We start from the raw sequence: 25751 nt of genomic DNA on the forward strand, positions 1-25751 counted from the left end.
TAGCCAATGTTGTTCCTTTGTTTAAGAAGGGTAGCAAGGATAATCCAGGGAACTACAGGCTGGTGAGCCTTATGTCAGTGGTAGGTAAATTACTGAAGAGAATTCTTCGAGACAGGATCTACTCCCATTTGGAAGCAAATGGACGTATTAGTGAGAGGCAGCATGGTTTTGTGAAGGGGAGGTCGTGTCTCACTAACTTGATAGAGTTTTTCGAAGAGGTCACAAAGATGATTGATGCAGGTAGGGCAGTGGATGTTGTCTATATGGACTTCAGTAAGGCCTTTGACAAGGTCCCTCATGGTAGACTGGTATAAAAGGTGAAGTCACACGGGATCAGGGGTGAGCTGGCAAGGTGGATACAAAACTGGCTAGGTCATAGAAGGCAGAGAGTAGCAATGGAAGGGTGCTTTTCTAATTGGAGGGCTATGACTAGTGGTGTTCCGCAGGGATCAGTGCTGGGACTTTTGCTGTTCATAGTATATATAAATGATTTGGAGGAAAATGTAACTGGCATGATTAGTAAGTTTGCAGACGACACAAAGGTTGGTGGAATTGCGGATAGCGATGAGGACTGTCAGAGGATACAGCAGGATTTAGATTGTTTGGAGACTTGGGCGGAGAGATGGCAGATGGAGTTTAATCCGGACAAATGTGAGGTAATGCATTTTGGAAGGTCTAATGCAGGTAGGGAATATACAGTGAATGGTAAAACCCTCAAGAGTATTGAATGTCAGAGAGATCTAGGTGTACAGGTCGACAGGTCACTGAAAGGGGCAACACAGGTGGAGAAGGTAGTCAAGAAGGCATACGGCATGCTTGCCTTCATTGGCCGGGGCATTGAGTATAAGAAATGGCAAGTCATGTTGCAGCTGTATAGAACATTAGTTAGGCCGCACTTGGAGTATAGTGTTCAATTCTGGTCGCCACACTACCAGAAGGATGTGGAGGCTTTAGCGAGGGTGTAGAAGAGATTTACCAGAATGTTGCCTGGTATGGAGGGCATTAGCTATGAGGAGCAGTTGAATAAACTCGGTTTGTTCTCAGTGGAACGACGGAGGTTGAGGGGCGACCTGATAGAGGTCTACAAAATATTGAGGGGCATAGACAGAGTGGATAGTCAGAGGCTTTTCCCCAGGGTAGAGGGGTCAATTACTAGGGGACATAGGTTTAAGGTGCGAGGGGCAAGGTTTAGAATAGATGTACGAGGCAAGTTTTTTTACACAGAGGGTAGTGGATGCCTGGAACTCGCTGCCAGAGGAGGTGGTGGAAACAGGGACGATAGTGACATTTAAGGGGCATCTTGACAAATACATGAATAGGATGGGAATAGAGGGATACGGACCCAGGACGTGTAGAAGATTGTAGTTTAGTCCGGCAGCATGGTCGGCACGGGCTTGGAGGGCCGAAGAGCCTGTTCCTGTGCTGTACTTTTCTTTGTTCTTTGTTCTATTTAACTAGGCCATTAATTTAAGTGAAGTTTGGAGAGCATTCTAATACTGTTAAAAATGGCGGGAAAATTTGGCGCCATGGGCTCATTTGATGAAGACTCAGGAAATCATACCCAGGAAGATTCTATTATTATATTCTAGCCAATAAGACTTCAGAAGATATGAAGATTCCTGCATTCCTAAGTACAACTGGAAGCAAAACTTTCCTTCTGTTAAGAAGCTTGGTTCAGCCCGTGAAACCCGGGGATAAGACGTACCCAGCTGTGCCAGGGCACCACCCTGCCCAAAGGGCATGCAGCTGGGAGCTTCCGATCCCCTTGGGAGACTCTCACAAGTGACGTTCCGTCTGGTCCCCCTTTGTGAAGACCAATACCAAATGGCGCTTGCCCGAGGTCCTCGAGGTGATGAGATTGGATTCCAAAGCCTCAGGTACCTTGGGTATCTGCATATTAGAGTAAGGCTTTATGCCTCGCTCTAATATGCAGATTTGCTAAAAAGTAATCCCGCCCATTGTGGGGTATCCCAGCTTTCACTGGCCGTGCTGTGCTGTGGCGAGATGCTTTTCCGGCGCTGCGTGGCCGGAGAATCGCACCAAGAATTTTAGTTTTAGCACTGGGGAGCTGAACTCAGAGATCGGGCCGCCATTTTGAAAGGGTGCCCTGATTCCAAAGTGAGCTGTGGGTCCCCCACACTCCCCACCTATGGGAAATGTCACTTTCCACATACATGGACACTACTCTACACCCCCCAAGTGAGGACACCCCGCGATGGGGTCCCTGGAGTCTCCCCTCTTCAGGTCCCCCCAAGCCCCTTACAGCAATCCCCACCCTTCCAGGGCCTCCATCCATCACACCACAACCTCCCAGAAGCCCCTACTTACCTACGCTGCATTCCCCCACCCTTCAAACCCCCCCCCCCCCGTCTTAATTTCATGAGCATGGCCCCCCTTGACTCCTGACTCTTGGCATTGCCACCCTGGCACTCAAGCACCCTTGCACTGCCACCCTTGCACCCAGGCAGTGCTCCTGCTGGCTTGGCAGTGTCACCCAGGCACCCTGGCAGTGCCAGGGTGCAGTACCAAAGTGCCAGCTGGGCAGTGCCAAGGTTCCCCTGTTACAGGCAGCATTCCTGCACTTACCCTGGTCACCCTAGGGCCTCCGACAGCCCGGGAGATCCCCCAGGTGCCGTTCAGGCTGGTCCAAGTTTGTGTGGACCAGCACTGACCGGCGCCAGGCTGCAGCCTCCCTGGGGAGGCCGGCGGATCCCGGGCAGGTAGGTCAAAAGTAGGTTTATGAACTACTTCCATGAGCGTTATTTGGTCGTGCCCATTTTGGGCGGAGTTCTGACTCCAACATCCCGCAGGACTTCGGTGAATCCCGCAAGGCGCGGAGGCTGTCAGGAAGTCTGCTGGAGGCCTCTCCCGGGATTCTCTGGCCATGTTGTGGTAACGCTTGAGCACAAGAGAATCACGTCCATTGTGTCTATTATGTGTAGGCTTTCAGTATTTTATTTCAATTTTGCTTTTATTAAAGGTTTTTAACTCACTGAACTCAAAACGTGAGTGTACGTTGGGCCACAGCTCTAAAACAAATTGGCCGGAGATTCTCCGGTTGTTGCGATTCACTTTTCCCGCCGGGAGCACACCCCCGCCTGTGGGTTTCACAACAGCGTAGGGTGGTCACAATGGGAAATCCCATTGCCAAACGACGCAAAGGTAAGAACCCTGGCACCAGCAATCGGCGTGGCGGCCAAGAAATACATGGCTGGGGAATCGGAGAGTCCCGCCCATTGTCATTGTTTTCTTTTGCCTTTCTTGGGATGTGGACGTCACTGGCAAGGTCAACATTTATTGCCCATCCTTAAGTGCCTTTGAATTGAATGACTTACCAGGGCATTGCAAGAGGCAATTAAGAATCAACCACTTTTGGATCTGGAGTCACATGTAGACCAGACTAAGTAAGGATGACAGATTTCCCACCCTCAAGGGGTATTAGTGAACCAGATGCTTGAAAAAAAAAATCAATGATAGTTGTCATAGTCACCATTACTGATATTAGTTTTATATTGCACATTTATTCATTGAATTTAAATTCCACCTGTTCTCCTGGTGGTATTTGAACCCATGTTTGGGCAGCACGTAGCACAAGTGGATAGCACTGTGGCTTCACAGCGCCAGGGTCCCAGGTTCGATTCCCCGCTGGGTCACTGTCTGTGCGGAGTCTGCATGTTCTCCCCGTGTCTGCGTGGGTTTCCTCCGGGTGCTCCGGTTTCCTCCCACAGTCCAAAGACATGTAGGTTAGGTGGATTGGCCATGATAAATTGCCCTTAGTGACCAAAAAAGGTTGGGAGGGGTTATTGGCTGACAGGGATAGGGTGGGAATGAAGGCTTGGGTGGGTCGGTGCAGACTCGATGGGCCGGGTGGCCTCCTTCTGCACTGTATGTTCTATGTCTCCGTGGAATCCATAATAAACAGTTTCTTAGTGAATGACCTGGGTCTGCAGAGACAGAATGATGGATGTAGCCGAAACAGAAATGTACTTTCTGTAAACTACAGTAACACCCAAGGGCAGGTGGGGGGATAAGGTACGCAAACGAAGGATTGAAAATACTCGCATTTTATTGGTCCATTTTCCCTGTTTTCTATGGGCTAGAAATACTGTCCTTTCATTGGTTTAAAATGAAAGTTTAACTGTGATATTATTGGCGTGTTGGCATGCAAATAAGGGATTCACGGGCGGCACAGTGGTTCGCACTGCTGCCTCACAGCTCCAGGGTCCCGGGTTCAATTCCGGCCTCGGGTGAGTGTCGGGGTGGAGTTTGCACTTTCTCCCCGTGTCTGTGTGGGTTTCCCCCAGGTGCTCCGGTTTCCTCCTACAGTCCAAAGATGTGTAGGTTTGATGGATTAGCCATGATATAAATTGCCCCTTAGTGCTCAAAAGATTAGGTGGGGTTATGGGATAGGGTGCTCTTTACAAGGGCCGGTGTAGACTCGATGGACCAAATGGCCTCCTTCTGCCCTGTAAACTCTATGAATCAATTGTAAGCTATTGGTTGAAAAGGTTATAAGTATTAATGTTTCGCTGGATTCAGATAGAACATTGCAGTGATTTCCACTGTGTTGTTACACAAGCCAATAAATTTTGATTAAAGAGTACTCGCTGTACCTACTTGTTAATTTCCACATCTGTAAGGCCCTGGACCCTGGAATACTAGTTATACTAGTTCAGTGATATTACCACTACACCACCATCACCCCATGTGAGTCATGAATGTAAGTCTACTTCAATCATGATGGAATATAGATGCTGCTGTGAATTATTATGGAATATAGAACCGTGGATATACCAGTAGAAAACAACTGACATGATGTCTTGCTTCTTGATTCACCTCCTTCCTTCCTCTGTCCTATAACAAGGACCAATAGAATGGCCTTAGATATCAGTTTTAAACATTTGTGTTGGCAGGTGATAAAATTCTAAATATAATGGAACTACCTTTAATTAACTTCAAAATGTAGTTTTTCTGCAGTGGTTTTTAACTTCAGGCTCGATGTTTGAGAGCAGTGAGAATTAAATTTTCATAGTTTATCATCTGCACTATTCAACTGGCTATTTTGAAATTATTTCCAGCTTTCTGTTATTCTTCACATTTTAATAACATGCAGCATCGGATTACTTTACTAATGAGATCTCTAAGTGGTAATGAAAACTGTAAGTTAGATAACGTTAAAACCTGAGTAATTAGTCATAGTTCACGAGACATTTCTCTCTGTTAAGAGTGAGAGAGACTAGTGGTTACGATCATGCATGGTTCAAGGCAACGAGGCAGGTCTCCATGCACTACCACAACTAATAGGGGGATTGAATGCTTGACACTAATTTGTCAGCCATGTTTCTGCATGAAACTTGGATACACAGGTTAGCTTTCAGGGGCAGCCCAGCACTCATTACAAAAGACAAGAAAGAGAAATCTTGTACCCAACCTTAACTCTCCAATCTTGGCATATCACTCCATCCTCTAGCTCCCACCTGATCCTCGCCATTTCTCCAGATTCTGACTCTCATTCAGTTCGAAGAATTTACAGTGCAGAAGCAGGCCATTCAGCCCATCGTGTCTGTCCTGGCCCTTGGAAACAGCACCCGATCTAAGCCCACACCTCCACCCTATCCTCCTAACACCACCTAAATTTTTTGGACACTAAGGGCAATTTAGCTAAGGCAATCCACCTAACCTGCGCATCTTTGGACTGTGGGAGGAAACCGGAGCACCCGGAGGAAACCCACGCAGACACGGGGAGAACGTGCAGCCTCCACACAGACAGTGACCCAAGCCGGGAATCTAACCTGGGACCCTGGAGCTGTGAAGCAACTGTGCTAACCACTGTGCTACTATGATGCCCTTTTAATTCTGCATTATCTTTAATTATCTAGCCTCTTGACTGGATCTGCCCGTGTACATTTTGCAGGCATAATGCAGTGGCCACAATACATAATACACACTTCGAAACTTAATTACAGATTAATGTCAACTGACTGGCCTTAGCTGCTGATCGTACTTACAACTTGTGGTTGTCGTAGACAGTTGGTTGTTATACAAATTCCACTGTTTAAGAAAAGCAGATTAAGGACAGGGAGAGTTATAAGTAGCTATAAAGACAAATACAGTAAAATGTAACTTACCAATTCCAGTTTTACCCTTGTCTTGTTCATATGGGTCGGGCTAGGGGGCAACATGACTGGTTTGGAAGCCATCGGCCCCATTGGTCGTTTTTGGAGAGGCGGGCTTGGGGCTAGTTGCTGGAGTTATATACAGTAAAAGTCATCCACGGTAGATGAAAAGGGAAAGGACAATTAACATGTAAATAAAATAGTTTGTAATTGAAGTTTATTATCCCAAGTAAATGTGCTATATATTGAATGCTTTACCACTCAAAAAACATACCAATCTGACCAATTCTGAATTTTGCTATTCACATTAATTCCTATATGTATATTTTTTTAAATATTGATCCCTGTATTCAGGGTGTCCCTGTGGCAGCCCCTTCAGTCAGGAGGTCCTGTTAATTAGGGGGCCTCTGTGGTGGGACCCTCTAGTTAGGGGGTGTCTGTGAGGGATTCCTTCAGTTAGGGGTCCCTGTGGGGGGGTCTCTTTAGTTAGGTGGTCTGTGTAGGGGGCCCTCTAGTTAAGAGGTCCCTAAGGGGAGGGTTCTTTCAGTTCAGGGGTCCTTCTAGTTCGGGGGTTCCTGCGCAGGTTTCTTTCAGATAGAAGGTCTGGGGGGGGGATTTCCCTATTCATGCGGCCCCTGGGTGGGTCTCCCTATTCTTGAGGTCCCTGGGGGGCGGGGGGTTCTTCCTATTCTTGGGGTCCCTGGGGGTTCTCCCTATTCATGAGGTCCCGGGGGGGTCTCCCCATTCATGGATTCCAAAGGGGTGAGTCTCCCTATTTGTGGGGTCCTGAGATCAGACTCCCAGATTAGGAGTCCCTGGGGGGAAGAGGGGTTGATCAGGTCATCCCCAGGCTTGGTCACCCAGTCAATCCATGGGTGGGGAGCTCCTTTGCGGTACAGGGGGCAGGTGGCCAGCCACGGGACTTTGCCATCGGGTCACCTGCACAAAATGGTGGCCCGACAGCGGGTTTACCTCGGGAATCCTTCATATTCCTCACCACCATGATATTTAACAAGAGTATGTGACTATTTATGGCTTCTGAGGAAGGATATGTGCATTTGTTTGTGATTGAATCTAAATTTCTGGAGTTTATAAGAGAGCATACGGAATGCTTGTCTTCATTGGACGGGGCATCGAGTATAAAAACTGGCAAGTCATGCTACAGTTGTACCGAACCTTGTTAAGGCCGCACTTGGAAGTTGCGCACAATTCTGGTCGCCACTCTACCAAAAGGATGTGGAGGCTTTGGAGAAGGTGCAGAGGAGGTTTACCGGGATGTTGCCTGGTCTGGAGGGTGGTAGCTATGTGGAGAGGCTAAATAGACTCAGACTGTTTTCATTAGAAAGACGGAGGTTGAGGGGTGACCTGATAGAGGTCTACAAGATTATGAGGCGCGTGGATAGAGTTAATGGGCAGGCACTCTTTCCCAGGGTGGAGGGGTCAGTCACCAGGGGGCATAGGTTTAAGGTCCGTCGGGAAAAGTTTGGAGGAGATGTGCAAGGCAGGTTCTTTACGCAAAGAGTAGTGGTGAATCCATTCTGTAGCCAATAGGAGGAGCGAATTTGCACCATCTCCAAAAATGGAAGGAGGAATGGTACACTAGGGGATAAAAGCTGAGAAATCGTAGTTCTCGTTGGCACAGTGACTTCTACAGTATGACTCATCTGGACATAGATTCACATTGCTTCAAAACCAAGACAAAGTGGGGCATCCTCTGTGCTAACAACAAGAGTTCTTGGGATCTTGAGACATAACTCTTCTAAGTTGTCTCACTGCTTCTTGTTAATTATATGTGAAGTCTTGCTTAATAAATTCTACTTGATTCATAAATACTCGTTATTTGTACATTGTAGGTCAAGCACAACTGAGGACCCTAGTGCTAGAAATTAAAATTCTGATCTTGGAGTTTTTTTGAATTAGAAGGGTTTTATACCTTGAAACCCAAACCGTAGGCCAGTTAGCCTGACGTCGGTCATTGGTAAGATTAGAGTCCATTTTTAATGATGAGATTGCGGAGTACTTGGAAGTGCATGATAAAATAGGATTGAGTCAGCATGGCTTCATCAAGTAGAGGTCATGTCTGACAAATATGGTAGAATTCTTTGAGGAGGTAACAAGGAAGTTAGACAAAGGAGAACCAGTGGTCATGATCTATTTAGATTTCAAGAAGGCCTTTGACAAGGTGCCATATAGGAGGCTGTTGAATAGGTTAAGAGCCCATGGTGTTAAGGGTAAGATACTGGCATGGATAGAGGATGTCTGACTGGCAGAAGGCAGAGAGTGGGGATAAAGAAGTCTTTTTCAGGATGGCAGCCGATGACTAGTGGTGTGCCTCGGGGGTCGGTGTTGGGACCACAACTTCTCACAATATACATTAATGATCTGGAAGAAGGAACTGTTGCTAAGTTTGCAGATGATACAAAGATATTCAGAGGGACAGGTAGAATTGAGGAAGGGGGGTGGCTGCAGAAGGACTTGGGACAGGCTTGGAGAGTGGGAAAAGAAGTGGCAGATAGAGTACAATGTCGAAAAGTGTGAGGTTGCACTTTGGTCGGAAGACATTCTTTTTTCATTCATGGGACATGGGCATCGCAGGCATTTATTGCCCATCCCTAATTGCCCTTGTTAGGGCAGTTAAGAGTCAATCACATTGCTGTGGGTCTGGAGTCACATATAGGCCAGACCAGGTAAGGAAGGCTGATTTCCTACCCTAAAGATGTGCGGGTTAGGTGAATTGGCCAATGATAAATTGCCCTTAATGTCCAAATTGCCCTTGGTGTTGGGTGGAGGTGTTGAGTTTGGGTAGGGTGCTCTTTCCAAGAGCCGGTGCAGACTCAAAGGGCCGAATGGCCTCCTTCTGCACTGTAAATTCAATGATAATCTATGATTAATCTAGGACAAAGGTTCGGCACAACATCGTGGGCCGAAGGGCCTGTTCTGTGCTGTATTTTCTATGTTCTATGTTCTATGTTCTAAAGGACATTAGTGAACTAGATGGGTTTTTACGACAATCGACAATGGTTTCATGGTCATCATTAGATTTTTAATTCCACATATTTTTATTGAATTCAAGTTTCACCAACTCTTGTGACTGCATTTAACCTGGGTCCCCAGAGCATTACCCTGGGTCTCTGGTTTACTAGTCCAGTGTCAATACCAGTACATCACCACCTCCCCAGAATGAAGGCATAGTCTATTTTCTAAATGGGAAAAGGCTTATGAAATCAGAAGCACAAAGGGACTTAGGAGTCCTAGTTCAAGATTCTATTAAGGTTAATATGCAGTTTCAGTTGGCAGTTAGGAAGGCAAATGCAATGTTAGCATTCACGTCGAGAGGGCTAGAATACAAGAGCAGGGATGTATTTCTAAGGCTGTATAAGGCTCTGGTCAGACCCCATTTGGTGTTTTGTGAGCAGTTTTGGGCCCCGTATCTAAGAAAGGATGTGCCGACTTTAGAAAAGGTCTAGAGGAGGTTCACAAGAATTATTCTGGAATAAAGAGCTTGTTAAATGAGGAGCAGTTGAGGACTCTGGTTCTGTACTCAATGGAATTTAGAAGGTTGAGGGGGGATCTTATTGAAACTTACAGGATACTGAGAGGCCTAGATAGAATGGATGTGGAGGGGATGTTTCCACTAGCAGGAAGACTAGAACCCGAGGGCACAGCGTCAGATTGAAAGGACGATCCTTTAAAGGTGGTATTTCATCAGCCAGAGGGCGGTGAATCTGTGGAACTCTTTGCCACAGAAGGCTGTGGAGGCCAAATCACTGAGTGTCTTTAAGACAGAGATAGATAGGTTCTTGATTAATAAAGGGATTAGGGGTTAAGGGGAGAAGGCAGGAGAATGGGGGTGAGAAACAGATCAGTCATGATTGAATGCTGGAGCAGACCCGATGGGCCAAATGGCCTAAGTCTGCTCTTATGTCTTCTGGTATTACAATAATCAAGCAATTTCTCGATCAAGGTGATGATTGGAAATACACAAAACAATATTGCATTGTTCCTTAAAATACTAATATTCAGAAGTCAATGGAGAGGAAATGTCAGTGTAACAATCTTTCAATTATTTTAGCTCAGTCTTTTTTCAAATGTTTTAAATGTTAGTTTTGTTCCATTTCAGCTATTATGGAAAAGGTTTACAATTCCTATAATTGGAAAATGTGGACCAAGTGGACTCAATAACACAGTACCAAACTTTAAATATTTATTGCATTTAGCACTTATGGTACACCTACATTCCACAGGTCTATTATTGATGTGAACCAACGGCTACACACACTGAACTTGGAGAGTAAATGTCTTGTGAAGGCATCAATTGATTTCAAAGGTGAAGTGCATTGACCTTTTCCAGAATCTCACCCTGTTTTGTTCTGGTGTCAGCTGGGGCTTTCACTATTGATTCGGATTCCATGAACACGGGTGTGAAATGAAACCACTCCACATCAGTGCGACAGATGTACTTTAATTCTGCTACTGTTAAGGATGGCTGTCACTTTATTTCTTAGTATAAGAGTTAATCTGACATTAATAATGCTCCGAACACCAGCCAATTCATTAATGTTAGCAATGAAGGGCTCGTAGATATCTCATCATCAACTCAAAGGCAGGTCCGCTGCATGTAGGGCACACACTCTCTGCAACCAATACTCACCATGAGGAGAATATGTATTGGTTATGAATCAGTTAATCACTCGTCTGACATCTCCAACAAATCTTTTTTGCTCCTTCACCCCAAAAAGTCTTAAAAGTGTAAATATTTTTAGTAAGTTCTAGTGTTCACCTCTCATAATATAAACTATACTGCCATCAGCCTATCATTGTTGCAAAGAGTAACATATAATCACTCACAATACTTTTTCACGTACCAATGGATTATTGGGTGTGGAAGAGACTCTACTAGCATGAGATGTGTTCCTCACCACCTGAGACAAGACAATACATACTCCAAACGTCATTCCATATTTACGTAAGCCACCATATTAATCATAATAAGTCACTCCAAACGCATGCAACTTTCAAAGTTGGGAGCATGCTGGGCATATCTGGCTTTTCCCTGAACAAAAGGTACACCAAAAGGTAGAACTCAAATAACCGTTTGTAATTAATATATAGGGCGGAATTTTACCATCCAGCCGGCTGATGGGATTTACAGTCCCGCCGAAGTCAATGGACCTCTGAAGCCCTTGCTGCATTTTACAGCCCCACCCCTGCTGCAACAAGGCTGTAATATTCTACCCATAGATTTAAAAATATCCTCTTTAAATTTTGAGATTTATCTTTTATCTGATGCCGAGAAATAACATTCACATCTATCAAAACAAATTACCCGAAAGAAATTGCACACTTTACCATATATTTTCTACATAGTTAGGAAGAGGATGAATACTATCAACACTGGTTAAATTGGCTTGTGATTTCAGCCTGCTCTACAGTTTCAGATTTTTATAATCTGATATACTAATTAAAACAAATAAATTAAATGGGGCATTAACACACAGTGCGAGAGAATGGCGCAATGCAGGCCCGTGTCAACAATCTTCTGTGTGCTGTATTACAAATTTCTTGATCTTTTTTTAAAAACTCCAGTTTTTGTAATGCTGTACAGTGTCTCAGAATTAATTGGAAGTGTCTCACACACAATTAATTACTTTTGAGGTGCATTGCTGGGCAGTTGAACATTTCATCCAAAGTATGGCATCTTCAACAATGCAGCACTCTTTCAGCATTAAGACTGGAGTGCCATTCTGATTACATGGATAAATACATAATTGGGGTTTGAACCTACAGCCTTCTGATGCAGTGAGCCTTATGCAGCTTATATTTACCAGTTGACAATAAATGTGCTTGGTTTGCCAAGCAGTCATTTTAGTAGCCAAGTAATTGTTTTTGAAAGGGTTGCCTACACTAGTATAAATAACTTTGTCCAATTTTAGACTAGAAGTTTAGAAAACATGCAGTCCAGGGAAAGCTAGCACAGCAATCATTTTTCTTTTAGATAGCACAGCAATCATAACAGATTTCATAACATGCAGTCAATACCTTATGACTAATTGGATATGAACGTTCCTCAGTCAGGATGTATATCGGACTGTTCCCAGCTTTTGAATGAGGGTTGTGGCCTTCCCAGTCATTAACTGGCTCCATGTTAGCATAGGAGTAATAGGTCAAGTTGCTTTCCCTCGCTTCTGGAATAGTACCTTGATTACGGGTAAAGGCAATAGGATGAATGGGCATTGGAGGGGGTAGTGGTGGAGGCGGGGGTGGAGGAAGTGGGATTGAGGATACGGGTGATGCTCTGGAGCCTAGGTGAGATGGCTTTGGATGTGGTGGAGTTGGTGGAGGTGGGGCAGGCTTTTTCCGTGATGGTGTGACAGTTGGTGATGGAATCTTGGGTGGCTGTGCTGATGGAACGAGATGAGATGCTGGTGGAGGAGGTGCCATTCGCTTTGCTGGTTGATCAAATTGATCTAAGTTGATGTCATCAAGATCTGTGGTGTGCAGTTGGAGGCCACCAGCAAACTTCCGTACAGATGTTGAAGGGGGTGGTGGTGCATTTGACCCCTGTTAGTGGATAAATAGGGGTTTTAAAACTGCATGATTCTCAATTCCAAAGGATAAAATAAAATTTTCACTCCAAGCAACATCAATAGCCAATACTAGAAGGAATTGTCCTTTGGAAATGTCCTTTCAGACATACATTTCCTCAATAGTAATTAGGAAGAAAATCCCCAGAAAAATTAAGAGTTTTGTTGTTATTGTCACACTTTGGAGTGGCCATCAAAACAAACATTGAACTCAAAATGGTCTTAAAGGGGCCAAGTATGGATGAGTTCACTCATCTTCTAAACTTGGACTATTATGGACACTTGAGACCCTGAAACAAAGAAATATGAATGAGATGTCATCTATTCCATATGGTGTGTAAAACTCAAGATATAAATAATGATAAAGTCAAATCTAAGTGTTTAATGTATTATTTTTACAGGAAAAAGCTACATCAGAAACAAAAAGGTCAATGTTAATTCACAAAACACTTAATTTTATCGTGTTACTTGGGGGTGAAGGAGATCTCGGGCACAGTGGGTAACACCCCTATCTCTGAGCTCGAAACTCCAGATTTGAGGCCCAGGACTTGATGGCCAAGGAAGGAAGGTGCATTCATAACATAGCCAACAAGTTGAGTATCAACCCGCAAAATCCTTCCAACACTTCAATGGCAGTCAATAAGAGCAGGAGAGACTTCTGGTCAGCCATGCTTGATGTGGAGTGGCGCCCCTCAAGCCATATGCCTTTGACGACAGGCTAGAGACCTGTTCCAGGAAAATATTTGCTATGGGAAGAGATGAAAGGCTGCCCATTGCACCACTAAGTGCAGGATGAGAGGCAACAACTTCTAAAATGTTGCCATTTATATTGTTAACAAAGAGCTCACTGTTTCAGACACTGTGCTATTTCAGATATTGTGATAATCCAGTTTATACCGGAAAAATAAGATACAGGGAAAGTTTGCAAGTTGGATCCAAAATTGGCTCATCGACAGAAAACAAAGATTAATGCTAGATGGATGTTTTTGCGAATGGAAAATGGTTTCAAGTGGCGTCCCACAGAATGTAGCATACATCAACGATTTGGATTTCAATGTGGGAGGCGTGATCGGTAAATTTGCAGATGACACAAAAATTGGCCGTGGAGTTTAAAAAAAAAAAATTTAGAGTACCCAATTCATTTTTTCCAATTAAGGGGCAATTTAGCATGTTCAATCCACCTACCTTGCACATCTTTGGGTTGTGGGGGCGAAACCCACGCAAACACGGGGAGAATGTGCAAACTCCACATGGACAGTGACCCAAATCGAACCTGGGACCTCGGCGCCGTGAGACTGTAGTGCTACCACTGCGTCACCGTGCTGCCCTAATTGGCCATGGAGTTGATGGTGAAGAGGAAAGCTATTGTCTCCAGCATGATATCAATGGTTTGATAGAGTGAACGGAAAAGTGGCAAATTGCATTCAATCTGCAAAAGTCTCAGGTCATACTTTTGGGGAAGGCAAACAAAGCAAGGGAATACTCAGTAAATGGGAAGATATTGAGAGGGGATGAGGAAGTGAGAGACCTTGGAAAACATGTCTACAGGGTCCTGAAGGTGGCAGGACTGGTGGATAAGATAGTAAAGAAAGCATATGGAATTCTTTCCTTTCTTGGACGAGGTATTGAATACAAAAGTGAAATTGTATTTTGGACCTGTATAAAATGCTGCTTAGGCCACAGCCGGAGTTTTGTGTACAGAGAGTGCATTCAAAATTTACAAGAATGTTCCCAGGGCTTGAATGTTGCAGCAATGGTGAAAGATTGGATAGGTAGCGTTGTTTTCTTTAGAACACAGGACTCTGAAGGGTGACCTAATTGAGTTGTTCAAAATTAAGAGGGGCGTATAGGGTAGACAGGGAACACCTCTTTCTCTTAGATGAGATGCTAATCCCTCCCACATGGGGAAACATCCTTTCAGTGTCCACCCTGTTAGATCCTCTCAGGATCTTGGGCATGATTCTGCAGGTCCATTAGCTGCAGGCACAAATCCCATAATGGCCGTAAACTCTCATGGAGGCAAAGGACGGGATTTGCACTAGCGAGATTTCCCATTGTGATGTTCCCGAGCCCTCACCGGAAGGGTAAAACCTGATTTGAATTCATTTGAATCCATTTCAATATCATGAGTGAGATTATAGACGCAGCCGGATTGTGAATGGTGCCTACTGCTGTTGCTAACCTCATCTACATTGTTCCCGCTAACATTCCAGAGACTCATGCTCATTAAAATCACTGGATATCATGAGTTAAGCCCCAATAATATCAGCTGCCCACATTCTAAACGTCAAGGAGAGGCGTGGGAACACATTTTTCAAGGTTTGTAGTGTGGGTGCTAGGGTTTGAGAGGGTATGCGCGTGCATAATAGCTGGATCCCAGGGCATGTTATAGAGGAGGCTATAGGCCTCAATATATACATGGGCATCCAGCTGACCCAGCCCATGAGGGTTGATCAACAGAATCCTGACAGAAGACCCTGTGATGTAAATATTAAGGGAGGGGACAACAAGATGTGAGGCTACAGGCGACTCCGAGGGGAAGAGGGCATTGACTGGGGCCGATCAAGCAATGAAGTTTAAAGGGCTTCAGATATGTGAGTGAGTGCTAGCCACCATAGAACATGAAGGAATGACAGATTCTAGTACCAGAGGGACAAGGGGTGTTAGGAGGGTCGGAAGACCACCAGCTAGAACACCAATCTTATGGTCTCACTCTCTCTCATCCCTTGCAGAGTTCCGAGAGAACTTGGTATGGAGCCAATGGAGCTGGTGATGCTACTCATCACAGCGCTGGAGAAGCACCGATTCCAACAGATATGAGAGGCTGTACACAGGGAGAACCAGCAGCAGGAGGCCAAGGGAGCACAAGACAGACTCAAGGACCAGCCGCAGCCACAGAGGGTCGAAGGCGAAGACAACCCAGGGTTTACAGGACGTGAGTGTCCTCCATGGATATGTCAGACAACATGGCCTGGTTTCTCCAGTCACCGACGCCGTAAGCGCGTTCGGCAAATGGCCGGAGAATCCGAGTTCCCGACCAAATCGGGGGAGGCGCCAATTTCGCGATGCTCCACCACCTCCAAAGTGGCGTATTCAAGGAGTACGCCACGCCATGTATCCACGGCCTCAGGACATTGCCTGAGACCCGCCCCACAATGGTCCAACCCTGACTGGCTGAGTTCGCGACGGCGTGGGTCGCGCGTGTTCTCACCGGTCGGGAACTCGGCATGGCGGCTGAGGACTCAGTCCAGCACCACCACAGTCAGGGGAGAGCCGATCCATGGGCAGGTGGGGGGACATTATTCAGGGATGGGGGCACTGTGGTGGGGTGGTCTGGGGTGCATGAGCCGGCCAAAGGGGGGGGACTATTTTGTAGGCCGGGTCCACGAGAGTCCGCCGCCATATTGCGCCAGTTTTCCTGGCGTAAAATGCCACTGTTCCCACACTGGCGTGGGGACATAACCCCAGAACCGGAGAATCCAGCCCCATGTGCTGCTTGAGACTCCATCTCACTGGAAGACAGTGCGAAATCTGTGCAACATTTTTTCAAACCTGGTGCCTCGTGGGGCAGGAGGACACCCCTTGCTGTGGCCGTGAAGGTTACAGCAGCCCTCAACGTTTACACCATGGGATCATTCCAGGACTCAACCGGGGACCTTTGTGGCATCTCACAGACTTCCGTCCACAAATGCATCCGTGATGTCACTGATGCACTCGAAGCCAGGGCCTCGGCTACGTTAATTTTGATCTGTAGCAGGTCCATCAGGACGTGAAGGCTGCGAGATTTGTTGGATTGTTGGTATGCCTCAGGTGCAGGGCCAGTTGATGGCACTCATGTGGCTCTACACAATCCGTGGTATCAGGATTGTCATAATATCCACTTATGTATATAATGAGATGCAGACAGGCAGTGATTGACACAAAGGATGACCAGTAAGCATACAACACAGCACAGCCAATCACCAGACAGGACACTACCACCATAAAACCAGAGGGCACTAGGATTCCCGCTCTCTCGGGACCCAGCTACTGAGACAGTCAGAGTCCACAAGCTAGCAAGCACAAACACCATGCGATAGCTGGTAAGTCTGGTCAGGCTACTACAAGGTCTCTAGTCAGTTCAGTATAGTGTCGACCCACAGCTGAATATGTACAGCAGTTCATGTAGTTGAATAAAAGAGTGTTGGATCTTCTCCAGTGTTAGACGTCTGTTTCTAACTTCCCTGCATCGAGTGCAGTCCACATCGAACCAACCTGCCTAACACATCATGGTACCAGAGTGATATTGACCTTGACGGACCTACCTCGAGTGAATCAGCATCAACCAGCAAGCAGCCATCCAGCGAAATGGAAAACATCCAGCCTCCTCCGGAACTCTGCATCTCCGGCAACCTCGGCGCAAACTGGAAAATCTTCAAGCAAAAGTTCCTCTTGTACATCGAGGCCTCCGACCTCGAGGCAGCATCGGCTGCCAGGAAGATCGTGCTATTTCTCTCCACTGCGGGGGACCACGCCATCCACATCTACAATTTGCTTACATTCGACGACGGCGAAGACAAAACGAAATTCAAAACAGTCCTGCTGAAGTTCGACAGCCACTGCGACATTGAGGTGAATGAGAGCTTTGAACGGTACATCTTCCAGCAGAGGCTTCAGGGTAAGGATGAACCTTTTCAGTCCTTCTTGACCCATCTCCGCATCCTAGCGCAGTCATGTAACTATGACTCGACGGCTGATTCCATGATCTGGGATCAGATCGTTTTCGGGGTCCACTCCGACTCCCTGCGGCAGCAGCTCCTTAAAATCAAAATGACCCTCTCTGTCGCTATCGAGACGTGCGTTGTCCATGAGCATGCCAAGAATCGTTACTCCCACATCAGGGCGGCAGAAACTGCAAAGCTGGCCTCCCACGAGGCAGAAAGGGTGCAGGCCATTGCACAGATGCAGGGCCTGAGCATCGAGGAGAGTGGCCGTTTCGCGCGCTTTTCTCGGATCCCTGCGCCTGCGCGCCACGACCGAGTGGACGACGAGACCGAAAACCCGACTGCGCAGGTGCGTACGTCGGCCGACTGCACTGCGTATGCGCGATGGCGCAAGGATCGCGCTGACGTCAGCATCATGCCGTGTCCGAATTGTGGCTCCGCCCATTTAAAGCGGCAATGTCCGGCAAGAGGACGCCGATGTCTCCAGTGTGGCAAGTTTGGACACTACGCAGCCCTCTGCAAATCCGCTGCACCGCTCAGCAGCTAGCGATCCCAGCTGTGGCGCAGAGGTATCCGCTCAATACAACAAGGCATGCCAGATTCTGATCCCGACAGCCCAACGGACCCTGATGCTGACTGCCTCAAGTCCCCATACCAGGTGGGCATCATAACCACACATGTGCTGGCCTCCACCACACCTGCGCAACGCCTCTCGATCCTCAGTGTGGATCCCGACGACAAGTGGTGTGCTGTCCTCACAGTTAACAAGGCTCGCATCCGATTTAAACTGGACACCGACGCGTCTGCGAACCTCATCTCACAATCCGACCTTGACACCATCCGGGCCCGACCAAGCATTCTTCCACCGGCCTGCCAGCTTCTTGTCTACAATATCAATGCCATAGCTGCCAGTGGCTCGTGTCAACTCGGGGTATCCAACAAGGCGATCAAGGCAACGTTACAATTTGAAATCGTCGGGCCTGACAGGACGTCCCTGCTCGGTGCTCGAGCCTGCAAGCTCCTGAACCTGGTTCAGCGAGTCCACGCCATGTCATCGTCACCGGCGGCGGCCTCGCCCGATGGAAATTTGCACGCCGACATGGACGACATTATCACGCCGTACCACAGTGTATTCGATGGAATGGGCACGCTCCTGTACCGATACAAAATAATGTTCAAGCCGAACGCCACCCCTGTAATCCATGCACCACGCCGGGTGCCAGCGCCCCTCAAGGATCGTCTGAAAAAGCAACTACAGGACCTCCAAGACCAGGGCATCATCTCGAAGGTCACGGAGCCAACAGACTGGGTCAGCTCCATGGTATGCATAAAGAAGCCATCAGGGGAGCTCCGCATTTGCATTGATCCCAAGGATCTAAACCGCAACATCATGCGGGAGCACTACCCGATCCCGAAGCATGAAGAGTTAACCAGTGAGATGGCTCATGCCAAATTATACACTAAGCTGGACGCCTCCCGGGGATTTTGGCAAATACAGCTGGACGCGTCCAGTCGCAAGCTGTGCACATTCAACACCCCGTTCAGCCGCTACTGTTACAACCGCATGCCTTTCGGTATCATATCTGCCTCCGAAGTGTTTCATCGCATCATGGAGCAGATGATGGAGGGCATCGAGGGGGTACGAGTATACGTGGACGATGTGATCATCTGGACCACAACGCCCCAGGAACACATCACTCACCTCAAGCAGGTCTTCTAGCGAATTCATGAACATGGTCTCCAGCTCAACAGGGCCAAGTGCTCAAAGTTTCTAGGCGACCACATCTCGCGGCTGGGTGTGCGGACAGACGCCGACAAGGTCTTGGTGATCACCGCCATGAAGACCCCGGAGGACAAGAAGGCGGTCCTCCGCTTCCTCGGGATGGTCAACTTTCTCTGGAAATTCATTCCCAATATGGCATCCCACACCACGGCCCTCCGCCATCTCGTCAAGAAGTCAACGGAATTCCAGTGGCTGCCCACACATGAAGCGGAATGGCGTGAGCTGAAGGCAAAGCTCACCACAGCCCCAGTTCTAGCGTTCTTCGATCCATTCAAGGAAATCAAGAAATCAACTGATGCATGCCAGGACGGCATTGGGGCGGTGCTCCTCCAGCGAGATGATTCCTCGTCCTGGGCTCCAGTGGCATATGCCTCCAGGGCCATGATGCCCACTGAGCAATGGTATGCCCAAATCGAAAAGGAGTGTCTGGGTCTCCTGACAGGACTAGTCAGGTTTCATGATTACATTTACGGCCTGCCGAAATTCCCGGTGGAAACGGACCACAGGCCTCTAGTCCACATAATCCAGAAGAATTTAAATCACATGACACCTCGTTTACAGCGAATTCTTCTCCGACTCCGCTGCTATGACTTCGAACTTGTCTACACGCCAGGCAAAGAGATGATCATTGCAGATGCCCTATCCCAGTCCATCACCTCACCGTGTGAACAAGGTGACTTCATCTGCCACATAGAAGTGCAAGTGCAGTTGTGTGCCACCAACCTTCCGGCCTCTGATGAACGGGTGGTCCAAATCCGTGAGGAAACGGCCAAGGATCCCCTGCTGCAGCGTGTGATGCAGCACCTTACCCATGGCTGGCAGAAGGGACAATGTCCCCAATTCTTTAATGTTAAAGACGAGCTGACGGTTGTGGAGGGAATCCTTCTGAAACTCGACAGGATCGTTATTCTTCAAAGCATGCAGGCTATGGTGCTGGGTCAACTCCATGAGGGTCACCTTGGAGTCGAGAAATGCTGACGCAGTGCTCGGGAGGCGGTTTACTGGCCGGGCATTAACCAGGATATTGACAACACGGTCCTCAACTACCCCACCTGTCAGAAGTTTCAACTGGCTCAACCCAAGGAAACACTGCAACAGCACGAGATCGTGACCTCTCCATGGTCCAAAGTAGGTGTAGCCATTTTCACGCCAAGGGGCGTGACTACGTACTCCTGGTCGACTACTTCTCTAGTTACCTAGAAGTGGTGAAACTGTCCGACCTCACGTCGAAGGCGGTCATCAAACCCTGCAAAGAAATGTTCGCCAAGCGTGGGATACCGCTCACGGTAATGAGCGACAACAGTCCATGCTTTTACAGCCAAGAATGGTCTGATTTTGCACAGTCCTACAACTTCCGTCACGTTACCTCCAGTGCCCACTACCTGCAATCAAACGGGAAAGCCGAGAAAGGGGTCCATATAGTAAAGCGGTTGCTGTGCAAAGCTGCAGACTCAGGCTCCGACTTCAACCTGGCAATGCTGGCATACAGGGCAACCCCACTGTCCACTGGGTTGTCCCCAGCGCAGATGCTCATGAATCGCACTCTGAGGACCACAGTTCCAGCCATCCATGTTCCAGACCTTGACCACCTCACGGTACTACAAAAAGTGCAGCAGTCCTGGGCCCAACAGAAGGCCACATATGATGCTCATGCCACGGATTTACCTGAGCTGGCTCCAGCCGATCATGTTCGCGTCCAGTTGACTGAGGGCGGTTGGTCAGTCACAGCTGTTGTTGTCAAACAAGTTGCCCCGAGGTCTTTCATTGTTCGCATGGCTGATGGCTCCCTGCTACAGTGCAACCGACGGGCATTGCGAAGAGTTCCACGCCCACCACCTGACCACAGTGCTCCGCTGGCTATCATGGTTCCTCCGGACGTACCCTGCCACGAGGCCACCAATCTGCCAGCGATCCTGCCGGCCCACGCGACCACCGCAATGGCAGCCATCTCACCTCTCCACGTGCGGGCGGCTCCTGATCCACCTCTGCGGCGATCGACAAGAATTTGTTGCCCACAACAAAGACTGAATCTGTAGACTTAACTTTTGTAAATTCTGTGACTGAATCCATCGACTTAATTCTTGTAAATATTGCCTAGTTTGCCATGTACCTGCACTATCGACACATTCCCATGTATATACGTTTGTTCAATCACCATTTGTATATAGTCAGGCATATATATACACACATACATACCTCAGTATTTATTTAACTCAAAAAAAAAGGGGCGAGATGTCATAATATCTACTCATGTAGAAAATGAGTTGCAGACAGGCAGTGATTGACACATAGGATGACCAGTAAGCACACAACACAGCAACAAAAAAGGCTTCCATTTCCCTAATTTTCAACAAGTGTGTGGCACCAGGGGCGCGATTCTCCGAATCCCCACCGGGTCGGAGAATCGGCGGGGGCCGGCGTGAATCCCGCCCCTGCCGTGTCACGAAATCTCCGCCACTCCGCCGGTCGGCGGGAATCCCCCGGCGATTCTCCGGTCTGCGATGGGCCGAAGTCCCGCCGCTGTCAACCCACGCCAGCCGGCGTGGATTGAACCACCTTTGGGACGGCGGGACACGGCGGCGCGGGCGGGCTCCTGAGGGGGTGCCCCCACGGTGGCCTGGCCCGCGATCGGGGCCCACCGATCCGTGGGCTGGCCTGTGCCGTGGGGGCACTCTTTTCCTTCCGCCTTTGCCATGGTCTCCACCACGGCGGAGGCGGAAGAGACCCCCTCCACTGCGCGTGCGCGGGGATGCCGTGAGCGGCCGCTGACGCACCCGCGCATGCGCCGCCCGGCAAAGTCAGTTTCGCGACAGCTGGCGGGGCGGAAATCAGTCCGGCTCGGGCCTAGCTCCTCAAGGTGAGGGCTCGGCCGCACAAGGTGCGGAGACTTCCGCACCTTTGGGGCGGCGCAATGCCGAACTGATTCGCGACGTTTTTGGCGCCGGTCGGCGGACATCGCGCCGATATCGGAGAATCCCGCCCCAGATGTGGATCAATCACGTGTGTGCACGTTTTCCAGTGAGCATGCATGGTAGTTTCACCCTTAGGCAGTCTCAAATCATTGGGATTTTTGAGGGTCACCCCAGCTTTCAGTGATAGCTCGTCGGGATCAAAGATTACCCGCTGCGGTCTTGGCTGATGACGTCTGTGTGGGGCCTGAGACCAAAGCAGAGCCCCAGTACAATGAGACTCACAGTGGCACCTGGTCTATGATAGAGCGGTGCACTGGGATGCTGAAGATGTGCTTCCACTGCCTTGGCAGGTCCGTGGGGCCCTTCAGTACAGTCCACAGAGGGTCTCTCGCATCTTCGAGGTATACTGTGCCCTCCATAACTTAGGCCAGTAGCGGGGCGACATCCTTGATGAGGAAGACTAGGAGGAGAGGAACATCGCCTCTGATGAGGAGGAAGTCGAGGAGGGAGTGGAGGGAGAGGCCGAAGATCAGCATTAGAAGGGGGGCAGGCGAGGGCTAGAGTTCACATGGGCAGGAGGGCCAGGGATGCCCTCATCGCGCGCCGGTTCATACAACAATATCATTGTGTTGTCCGGCAGCTCTACAACCCTCTCCCCACAACACCCTGCTCCCAACCCCCCCTCCCCCCAAACCAGGACCTTTGTGACTCCTTCCATGAGCAAAGGTGGAGGTCTACTACAAAATTAACTTTCTTATTAGGGTGCTGGGCCTATGTTTCAATGAGATCAGCTCTCAATGTTCAAACTCCAGTGGATATAGGCCCAGTCTGTCCTTTCCTCGTACAATAGCCACCCTCCCCACCACCAACATCCCAGCTATCAGTGTATTGGTCAAGTAAACCTTCTAAATTCATAAATGATTAAATTAAATTAATTCACTAAATTCATTCTGCCTATTTAGACAAAACTGGTAGAGTGCTTTGAAAACTAAGTTTAGTTAACCAAACGAACTGAAAAAAAACAGGTGTAAAATTTTACCACCTCCTTTGTGCTGCATCCAAAGACCAATTACAGTCCCATTACTTCTATATCAAATAGGAGGAATATGATAATCTTATATTAAAGAGATCAATAGTGGTTGTTCATTTGCCATTTTAATACTTGAAAGAGTTTTGTTTCCCATTCGTTACTACAAGGTTGCCAATAAGTTAGCTGGATATTGTATTCCCTCCCATTAGAAAACATTTTCTATATTGCACAAAGTACCAACAATATTTAATTCAATACACAGATTTCTGTACAAGCACAGTAATCTTGAACAACTATTACCTCCAGGGATTCGTTCTCTGCTGACGAGATTTGTTCTAACCGAGTCTGGCACAGCCTCTCCACCCAGTGCTGAACCTTTACAGATTCTTCCAGATCTTCACGTTCTGTTTCAGATACCTGAAGCAATGCACCAATGCTTAGCTCACTCAGAAGACATTTCAACAGATTGATAAAGATTTATAAATTGTGATTGCAGCCTGGTAAATGTGACTCAAAGGGAAAGCCAAGTCTAGGCAGACTATTTTCTTCAAGATACTCCCATTGTCTGTTGAAAAAACACCCTACAAATAACATTAAAATATTTTGTATTTGAAAACAATGTTGGTTTCTTCACCATCGGTCAATAGTCTGTTTTGCAGGATTGGGTTGGTTGAAGTTGTCTTTTTCAAGTCACAACCTCCAATGTCTTCTTGTTGTTTTACTGCTAAATAATCTCCCCTCCACTATTTTTTTCCTCTGCTCTCCTAAAACTTCTGACATCCTGTGTGGATAATTGCTACAAATTCCTAATCCCTCTATCATCTCGTCAAGGAGGCATGTTTATGTGAGACTTGGCAGAGTGTCATAGAGTCATGGCGATATAAAAGGAAAATATTCAGCCCATCGAGTCCATGCCAGGTCTCTGTAAAGCCATCCAATCAATCCCATTCCTGGGTTCTATCCCCATAACCCTGAAAGTTTATCTCCCTCAAGTGCCTATCTAAATTATTTTTGAATCTTTGATGTCGACAGGTTTCCATTTAGAGCAGGGGTTACTGGGCAGTGATCAGGAGCAAGAACCCTTGCTGACTGACCCAGTCTAGCATAGAGCCACGAAGGTCAACAGTTTTGTCTACACTTTCGCCTTACTGACATCAACCAATATCCAACATCAACATAAACAAGAGTTCTTTCTGATTTTGCTATCTGACCTATCCATTGTTTTCCAAATGGATTTAGAAAAATGGTTTAATAAATGACTGAAGATTTGTTTTCAAATAAGATTTAAGTACGATGAGTTTGAGTATAACGGAACCAGGGCTAGAAATAAATACCCCTTGACTCAAGGTGGAGATCTAGTAAATAAATGAAACATGCTTGGTGGATACAGTTGATTTTTTTTCAATTTCTATTAAAACTAATACATGTCACGTGCAAATAAGTTCCAGTTGAATAATTGCTTGAAGCCAGCAACATACCCATTGCAAACATCACCTAATCTTTCAGTTTTGAGAAAGGTTATGCTATTTTAGAACGATTGAAAGCTATTAAGTAGGTCAAATATAACTGACTTCCAGACAATTGGTAAGGCAAATGCTTTTGCTGGGATGAATATTCTTTCTCCAACATAACAGACTTGACAAGGCACCCTCTCCTCATTAATTCGTGTTCTCCTCAGCAACGTCTCCAAACAGTTGTGGTGATTCCTCAACACTTTCTCCAATAATACCTGATGGTGTATTGCTCAACAAGCACCCCCTTCAAGCCCTTTCCTCATTCTGTTCAGCATATTCCTTTCTCTGGTCACTATTTATAATGTCAAAGATGACCCTCATTTATCAGTCTGCCAAATTCTGAAACTATATGAAAATCCACTGGATTGCAAGGATTATATTTAGCAAGTAATAGGTAGATAATTAGGTTGATTTATATTTTATGACATTTATGGTCCCACTCCAAAAGATATCTTTAAAAAATGACTAAGAAAGGTCATTAATATCTCCCCATTACCCATAATGGAGGGGACCATTTAAATAGTGAAATTGCACAAAAGTGTTACTTGAAAGTAATTTATTGTACTTGCAGTGCTATATACCTCTTGGACTAATCGATTTATTTTCAACTGTTTCTCTTTCTCCAGCATTTCCTCTTTTTCTTTTGCGAGTTTCTGTTCAAATTCCAGCTCCTTCTTATTCTTCCTCTGGTCAAACAAAATCTCAGCCTTGGACCTCTTCCTCTCCTTTCCTTTCTAACAAAGTTTAATATGAAGATGGCGCTCATGAAGAAATCCTGAATTACAAGCACCGCAAACTGCTCAAAAATGTAACTCACCACAGCAACAGAAATGTGATAGAATACGCAGAAACTAAGAAAATCAAATTCTCATTCCTCAACACATGCATAATCGAGAGCATGCAAGTGAGTACAACATAGATACACAGCAAATGATCAGAGGAATCATTAAGAAATTATTTCTTCCTTTTCCCCATCTCCTTTGATTGTTCCTTGCTTCAGATTATAGCCTTAAAGAGGATTAAGGCTATAATGTAAGATATGAAGGATAGTGATCTTCTTCAGTGTCAGTAAGAGTGTTCAGCTTTAGTTTACACACTGCTTGCAACTG

The 25751-nt window shown here is 47.0% G+C and overlaps 1 protein-coding gene across 5 annotated transcripts in view; it reads right to left on the minus strand.

Moving 5' to 3' along the window:
- Window positions 1-25751, minus strand: part of ush1c (Usher syndrome 1C) — a 420683-nt gene that overhangs the window by 146754 nt on the left and 248178 nt on the right. For 2 of the 5 annotated variants that reach the window (XM_072466293.1, XM_072466292.1), the window contains exons 16-18: window positions 23429-23545; window positions 12156-12677; window positions 6129-6245 (exon numbers count right to left, since the gene is read on the minus strand). The exons of 2 other annotated variants lie outside the window; for them this stretch is intronic. In XM_072466293.1, coding sequence (XP_072322394.1) covers window positions 6129-6245; window positions 12156-12677; window positions 23429-23545 — 756 coding nt within the window. Of the gene's footprint in view, window positions 1-6128; window positions 6246-12155; window positions 12678-23428; window positions 23546-25223; window positions 25373-25751 lie in introns of all 5 variants that reach the window. One more of the 5 variants, XM_072466296.1, reaches the window with a different exon arrangement.

This window comes from Scyliorhinus torazame, chromosome 10, assembly GCF_047496885.1.
Source record: "Scyliorhinus torazame isolate Kashiwa2021f chromosome 10, sScyTor2.1, whole genome shotgun sequence".
Lineage (NCBI taxonomy): Eukaryota > Metazoa > Chordata > Chondrichthyes > Carcharhiniformes > Scyliorhinidae > Scyliorhinus > Scyliorhinus torazame.